Source organism: Schistocerca serialis, chromosome 2 (assembly GCF_023864345.2).
Source record: "Schistocerca serialis cubense isolate TAMUIC-IGC-003099 chromosome 2, iqSchSeri2.2, whole genome shotgun sequence".
NCBI lineage: Eukaryota > Metazoa > Arthropoda > Insecta > Orthoptera > Acrididae > Schistocerca > Schistocerca serialis.
Window position 1 is genome coordinate 360,409,061 of NC_064639.1, and position 8,635 is coordinate 360,417,695.

The 8,635-nt window shown below is 37.7% G+C and overlaps 1 protein-coding gene across 2 annotated transcripts in view; it reads left to right on the forward strand.

Annotated features, from left to right (window-relative positions):
- Positions 1 to 7,480, forward strand: part of LOC126457181 (interleukin-1 receptor-associated kinase 4-like) — a 127,055-nt gene extending 119,575 nt beyond the window's left edge. For both annotated transcript variants that reach the window (XM_050093267.1, XM_050093268.1), the window contains exons 9-10: positions 383 to 445; positions 7,228 to 7,480. In XM_050093267.1, coding sequence (XP_049949224.1) covers positions 383 to 445; positions 7,228 to 7,437 — 273 coding nt within the window. In that variant the 3' untranslated portion in view covers positions 7,438 to 7,480. The remainder of the gene's footprint in view (positions 1 to 382; positions 446 to 7,227) is intronic.
- Positions 7,481 to 8,635: the final 1,155 nt, after the last annotated feature.

The following is an 8,635-nucleotide window of genomic DNA, read 5'->3' on the forward strand; positions in this document are numbered from 1 at the left end:
GTCTAATATTGCCTTGAAAGAGAGCGTGAATTTATTGCAATTAAAAAGTGGAAGCACAAAAGCAGTTTGGAAAAGGTGACAGCCAGGGTGGGAAGAGGAACGTAATGACAAATCAGAAGCTGTAGGTGTGACAAGTTTTGTGATAAAACAGGGTAGTAGGAAAGGAATTTCAAAGGATGGAGATTAGCAGAGGTGGGAATAGAGGATGTACTGAACAATTCCATCTGTATTTGACAATTTCAAAATACTTTCAACAATTACTTAAGAGTGAGTGTCACAGTTGAGTAATAATTAAGTGGGGATTTCACACCAGTAAAGCATTTTAGATTAATGACACTTTTTTAATTTATATGTATGATTTTTTTTTTTTTCGTTTTTATAGGTGTTACTGGAACTTCTGACAAGCCTGTCACCCTATGATGAAAACAGAGAAGGTTGTGACTTGGTAAGACTATGTTTGTTATTCCTTTTTCCTTCATATTTAGAACCTCAAACTTTGTAAAAATGTGTATATGGCAGCAAGTCAGGAACAACCAGCCAGTGTAGGAAGGATAATAAATGAAAATAATCTTACTTTGAAATTATAACAGCAAAGAGATTAGTCATTCAGTGAGGGAGGTATTCCACAACTTAAATAATCAAGTAAGGATTCATCTATCAAACCGCCCATTATTTTACCAACAAGTGTGTAGATGTCATAAGTTTCGGGAAATCTTCAGTGCCAAAGCTTGACACCTGAAATAATATACTGAAGTAATTTATTCGTACAAGTAGGTTCTAGTTTCCCGTGGCTGAGGTCTGCTCAGATGCAGATATTCACAGTAATCCAAACTGTTACCTTTCAAATAAAAGCATGTGTTGCTGTGGATATCAGTGGGTTATCTGTGAGGATCTGCAATAGTATTTGTTTTGTAGTTAAAAATTAAGGGAATGTATCAACCTTATTATACATTTTTCGTAAAATTGCGTTACTCGGGGTCAATCAATAATGTTGCATGTATTAGCACTGCACATCTGTTATAATGTTTTTTATTTATTTATTCTTCATAATGACAGCCTATTATCTGAAAAGCTAACACGAATTGTTTACAGACGAATGGAAAAAATGCTAGAAGCCGACCTTGAGGAAGATCAGTTTGGATTCCGTAGAAATGCTGGACATGTGAGGCAATACTGACCATACGACTTACCTTAGAAGATAGATTAAGGAAAGGCAAACCTACATTTTTAGCATTTTTAGACATAGAGAAAGCTTTTGACAATGTTAACTGGAATACTCTCTTTCAAATTCTGAAGGTGGCAGGGGTCAAATACAGGGACCGAAAGGCTATCTACTATTTGTATAGGAACCAGATGACAGTTATAAAGGTGGAGGGGCATGAAAGGGAAGCAGTGGTTGGGAAGGGAGTGAGACAGGGTTGTAGCCTACCCCTGATGTTATTCAATTGAATATTGATAAAGCAGTAAAGGAAATAAGAGAAAAATTTGGAGTGGGAATTAAAATCCATGGAGAAGAAATAAAAACTATTGAAGTTTGCCGATGACATTGTAATTCTGTCAGAGACAGCAAAGGACTTGGAAGAGCAGTTGAACGGAATGGACAGTGTCTTGAAAGGAGGATATAAGAAGAACATGAACAAAAGAGAAATGAGGCCAATGGAATGTAGTTAAATTAAATTGGGTGATGTTGAGGGCATTAGATTAGGAAATGAGATACTTAAAGTAGCAGATGAGTTTTGCTATTAGGGAAGCAAAATAATTGATGATGGTCGAAGTAGAGAGGATATAAAATGTAGACTGACAATGGCAAGGAAAGTGTTTCTGAAGAAGAGAAATTTGTTAACATCGAGTGTCGATTTCAGTGTCGGGAAGGCTTTTCTGAAAGTATTTCTATGGAATGTAGCCATGTGTGGAAGTGAAACATGGACGATAAATAGTTTAGACAAGAAGAGAATAGAAGCTTTTAGAATGTGGTGCTACAGAGTAATGCTGAATATTAGATGAGTAGATCATATAACTAATGAGGAGGTACTGAGTAGAATTTGGGAGAAGAGGAATTTGTGGCACAACTTGACAAGAAGAAGGGATCGGTTGGTAGGACATGTTCTGAGGCATCAAGGGATCACCAATTTATTATTGGAGGCCAGTGTGGAGGGTAAAAATTGTAGAGGGAGACAAAGAGATGACTACACTAAGCAGATTCAGAAGGATGTAGGTTGCAGTAGTTGGCTTGCACAGGATAGAGTAGCACGGAGAGCTGCATCAAACCAGTCTCTGGACAGAAGACCACAACAACAACATATGAAAAGCTAAAATAGGCCATAAAAATCATATTTCCTTGGTTAGTAATAAATTATGTATTAACTCTATATTTCTGATTCTTAATTTTTAAAATAAAACTACTTCTACTACTATAAAACTAAAATGAAAACTTTAAACATTTACCCAACTACTAATAATATCGAAAGCTGTTGTAGTGTTAGCTGGAAACTTGAATTCTGTGGGCCCAGGTAAAGCAGAAGTCTGTTTTTGTTCTTGCGTTCTATCTATGACCAGTTTAGCAGTACCCAATGGAGCTGCATCTAGTGACTGCTGGTTGCCACGACCTTATCTTTCATGCAGTCTGTGAAACATGTTCTGGATGACAACTGTAGCCACCGGGTACCTGAGAAGTGAGAGTTGCCACATTTATGCTGACTTCAGTTACACTTTGTAGTAATTGAATGATCATGTAATGATTGCATTTAAGAAAACATTAGTAATAGTGCTTTAATAAAATGCACACCATGGGCATAAGTTCATGTAAGATGAAACAAGATTATTTCCCACTATTGTGAGATGCCGAATTGAAATAGTTGATTTGGAAGGTATTTGCTTTTGTACTTGATAGTAATGAGAAAATTGAAGAAATAGTGGCTTGTTTTGCATGTAAAAAGTGCATTCTTTCACTGGACACATCTACATCTTTGTGCTTACTCTGCTATTCACAATTAAGTGCCTGGCAGAGGGTTCAGTGAACCACCTTCAAGCTGTCTCTCTACCGTTCCGCTCTCGAACAGCATGCAGGAAAAACGAGCACTTAAATTTTTCTGTGCGAGCCCTGATTTCTCTTATTTTATCGTGATTATCATTTCTCCCTATGTAGGTGGGTGCCAACAGAATGTTTTCACAATCGGAGGAGAAAACTGGTGATTGAAATTTAATGAGAAGATCCCATCGCAATCAAAAACGCCTTTGTTTTAATGTTTTCCACTGCAATTCACGTATTGTGTCTGTGGCACTGTCTCCCCTATTTTGTGATAACACAAAATGAGCTGTACTTTTTCGATGTCATCCGTCAGTCCTATCTGATGGAGATCCCGCACCGCACAGCAATACTCCAGAATAGGGCGGACAAGTGTAGTGTAAGCTGGGACTTCAGATATGTTAAACAATGATTTCTTGAAACACCACAGTGGCTTATTGATGTGGGTGCTATGTATAGTGCAGTGAGTATCAAAGAATTGCTATCTCATCCAACAAAAATTTTGAGAAAGTTAAAGGAAACTGCCAATCATATGTTCTAGAGAGGTGAGGAATATTTTAGGTGCGTAGAAGAGGCAGTAATAGTTGATCTGTGTAGTGATTAATATTGCAAAATAAACTACATGGGAGTGATTGAATATCACCTTAACAATGAAGAATGGAAACTTAGTGTTGTGCACCACAGGTTTAAGTGAGATTAAAAAAAATTGAAGACAACATCAAACATTTACTGATAAAGATATTATGGTTGTTCAGTTTATTCAGCACAATGCAAAAGATGGTGTATGTTGCTGACAGAGGTCCAAACGCTGCAGCAGCACATAATCAGTATAAGAGTCACTCATGCTCAGCACACATTCTCAATACTATGTTGGAGCACACAAGTGTGGGAGATACCAATCATAAGAAGAATAATGAAAAGCGATAAATAAACTTTTCTCAAGCTGTCACAACCCTTTTAAATATTTGTGACCTTCAGAACTGCCCACAGAAGTCGTCGAAAAGTAATTTGAATACACCTTGAGAAGCAAACTAGACATGTTTGAATCAATTAAATTGCAGTGGTTTGAAGTTTTAGCAATTTGGCCCGAGATAAATCAAGACATTTTAATTGATTCTGTTGAAAAAAATAAATTAGGATGTAATAAGCTTTCTGACATTTAAAAACGCGGCATTTGCAGTATTCTTTACCATTCGAAACAAGAACATTTAACTTCAAAATCAGATTTGTGAAATATTATGAGACTAAATAATGATGATCTGTTAAGTGCTACTTCCTCTTTTCATATGTATGACAGTAGACACTTGTTCTGAAACAGGCTGTTCCAGTGTAAGGAACATTGTTGCTCTCTCTGAATAATAAAGTGGAGCATTGTCACATGCTGTAAACAACCAAATGGGCCAACACAATGGACAGCAGCACTGTCACCTATGCATTACGATTGCCGATCTCGTGCTCATAGTACCCACACCACACCATATCCAAGCCACTCTAGAGAGCTCCTGCTCCTTGACACTCACTATATGTTACTTAGCCACCATATCAATAAGGAACCACACCTTGTCGAGAAATCCAATTCCACTTGCAACTTAGGGAGATAAAAGGATTTTGTTGGCAACAAAATGTTCAAATATGTGTGAAATTTTATGGGACTTAAATGCTAAGGTCATCAGTCCCTAAGCTTACACACTACTTAACCTAAATTATCCTAAGGACGAACACACACACACCCATGCCCGAGGGAGGACTCGAACCTCCGCCGGGACCAGCCGCACGGTCCATGACTGCAGCGCCTTAGACCGCTCGGCTAATCCCATGCAGCTTTGTTGACAACTGATGAGCTTTTTTGTCATGGCTACATTCAAATATTGGCATATATGGAACTTGCGAGTGCAGGTAAGGGTCATGTGGATGTGGACATCATTTTTCGTCACCCTTTTTTGTAAAGTAGTACCACCAGTCCTATTGGAGTTCTGTATATACACTATGTGTATTCAAAAGTATCTGGGCTCCTGGCTGAAAATGACTCACTAGTTCATGGGGCCCTCTATTGGTAATGCTGGAATTCAGTATGGTGTTGGCCCATCCATAGCCTTGATGGCAGCTTCCACTCTCACAAGACATATGTGGTGCTGGAAGGTTTCTTGGGGAATGGCAGTCCATTCTTCACACGCTGGCAGATGACGTTCACGAGGCATTCGGCATACCCACACCGTACCATCAGATTGCCACATTGTGTACCGTGATTTGTCACTCCACACAACATTTTTCCACTGTTCAATCATTCAAAGCTTACTCTCTTTACACCAAGCGAGGTGTCGTTTGGCATTTACTGGTGTGATGTGTGGCTTATGAGCAGCATCTCGACCATGAAATCCAAGTTTTCTCATCTCCCACCTAACTGTCATAGTACTTGCAGTGGATCCTGATGCAGTTTGGAATTCCTGTGTGATGGTCTGGATAGATGTCTGCCTATTACACATTACGACCCTCTTCAACTGTCGGTGGTCTCTGTCAGTCAACAGACGAGGTCGACCTGTACACTTTTGTGCTGTACGTGTCCCTTCATGTTTCCACTTCACTATCACATCAGAAACAGTGGACATAGGGGTGTTTAGGAGTGTGGAAATCTTGCCCACAGATGTATGACACAAGTGACACCCAATTACCTGACTACGTTCAAAGTCTGTGAGTTCCGCTGAGTGCCCCATTCTACTCTCTCATGATGTCTAATGACTACTGAGGTCACTAATATGGAGTATCTGGCAGTAGGTGGCAGCACAATGCACCTAATATGAAAAAAACGTATGTTTTTGAGGGTGTCCAGATACTTTTGATCACATAGTGTAGCATTATGAAAACAGAAATCCAAAGCATAAACATAAAAGAAATATCATTTACATTACAAACAAAGGTATTTTTCCATGTACCAAAGTGAGCATGAAACTATTTCTGTATCATTGTAACACACTGTTCCAGAGAATAAAAACCATGACTTTTGTCATAGCCTTTACATTTTACTGTTGAAAAGGAGAAAAAAGTCTTTTGCCATGCTCTACAATATCATAATTTTGCATCTTTATTTCCAACTGACCACATCTGCCAGTGGTTAATGTCACTGTGTTTGGTATGGAAGGACCCGGGTTCAATTCCAAGTGCCCCCTCAGATGTTTTTCTGAGGTAGAGAGGTTTGGAAAGAGATCCATTCAACCTCATGAGAACAAATAATCAGGAACTGCACGAATAAAAAACCAGCAGCATCAACAGGATTCATATACTGGCAATAATGAATGAAATTTTGATGACATGCTGATCCCAGGTCCCACGATCATAGATCATACCTCGTACTGCCTTGAAGGCAGTAGTCAGCCAGTCAGAACAGGTCAAGGCCTAATTTATGAGTGGTGTTTACATTACAACCAATAATTCAACTTCCATCAGTGCCTTATACAGTGATCGAAAGTGGCTCTTACAAGACTAACATGTCTGTTGTTAGTTAGTTACCATAAAGTAGACCAACTCTTACAGAAACTAGAGCCTTTTCCCCCTCCCCCATTTACCTTTCGAAATTTTGGTCACTTCGGTCAAAAATATGCACTGGAAAAAAAACATTATTTTGAATCCATTTTCCATTAATACACCATTTGTGGAAAATACCAGAACTATTGCTTTACACGTTTAAAAGAAATAAGGAAGAAATTGATCATGAACATTCAGAAATGATGTTCTCAAAAATTGTTAAACCACATGTGTTCGACACAGTGGGAATGAAAATTATAATGTACCATCGAAAATAGTGGCAGGTGTGAGTGAACAGCTGGTGAGCTGCGTGTGCTTCATTAATCATCTACATAATAATACACTAAAGCGAAAATGCAGGACACACAAAGAAGTTCATGTTTCCTACTAAATATTCTTTATCAGTGACAACGTAAATCTATATCATTTATATACCAAATGGATATTCTGTCTTTCATAACTTAGGTAGAATATAATCTTTACTCATGAATTTGATAGTGCATATATGTAGTTTCATTTTTTACTTAGCTATTATGTAAATTGCTTGTAAGTTTAAGATAGTGAATATTCACAGTAATTTCCTATGTTATAACAGTAATTAGTAAGTCAATTAAAAAAATACTTAAATTCTCATTCACTTGGATATTTCTCTTAGCAGTCTACACCATTTTTTTTCTCTTCAGGTAACACATGTTGATGACATTTGTGAAGGATCCATTGAACCACTTCTTGATACCAAGGCTGGTAGTTGGACAGCAGAAAATGGACAGAAGATATGTGAAGAACTTTATGTTATTGCCATTAAATGCCTGGAAGAAAAAAGATTGAGGCCAAGTATGGATTATATAGTGAATACACTAGAGAATACTGCTGAAAAATGTGGTTTTTTGTAGAGACAAATTGTATATATTAATTAAATTTTATTTTCAAAATGTTCAGCTGAATTATTCTGTTAAATTTCACAGTTGTCCAAGTACAGCTTCCTATCTTGTATGTGCAGTGATATGACTTCAGGTGTAATAAGATCAGAATTATTTATTTTCTGTATCAAGCAATTAGCAGGCAGTAATTCTAATTCAAGGAAGAGTGGGGTTTGAATCTCAGCCTGTGTGGTACATTTTTTGCAGCTTCTCTAAATCATGTGAGTTGATGACCATAGTCATTTCCCTCCCCATCCTTCTACAGACCAAGCTTATGCTCAACCTCTAATGATTACTGTAAATGATGGGACTTTAAAGTATAATCTTCCTCCCTTTCCTTAATTTAGCAGGCAGCATTGGTCCATTTGCAGATGATGTGATGTGAACATATGCAGCAGCAGAACAGTTTCTTGTGACAACGGTAATTCTCAGTTGGCAGTCACAGAATGAAATGTTTTTGTTAATGCACCAATAATGCCAGAACAAAGTATTATGGTTCAACAATTATCTGTGTAATATTGAGTTGGTTTGTAAAGAGCATAATGTGGTTTCCAAATTTAATTCTTTGTATCATAGACTCACCATATTAGCATGCACTATTACAGCAACCAGTTGAAGAATGGTTCTACCTTCTAAACAGACTACAGCCCAATTGTTTCAATGAATTACATCAAAATCTATGTGGTTGTCATTGTAAGGAAAGACTGATAAATAATATTGGATGCATTGGCAGAGGTACTGAATATTTACTACAATATTTCATTCACTAGTTTTTGTACTGTCACTAGTATGTGATACGTGGGTGCCATGATTGCTAATAAAAAAGCAGGTACAAATGGAACTTCAGTGACTTACATTGAAGCATGGTGAGGGTTCTTCTGGTCTTTGATTGCAGATAATTATGGGGGACATTTTAAAAATCACCCATTAGCAATCAGGCATGACCTGTGAGGGACATAGTGACCATTAAAATGTAATATTCACATAAAACTGCCTGCCACATGTCATTCACAATTTGACTTACTGTAATGAGTTTCAGTAGCCAGATGTGGGTATCATAATGTCTGTGAAGATTACATTATTTAGCAACATCAGACAAAGTTTATCACTAACAGTCAGCTTCCAGTCACTGCCCTGGTGGTAACACATTTGGGGGTTAAAGGTACTGCTT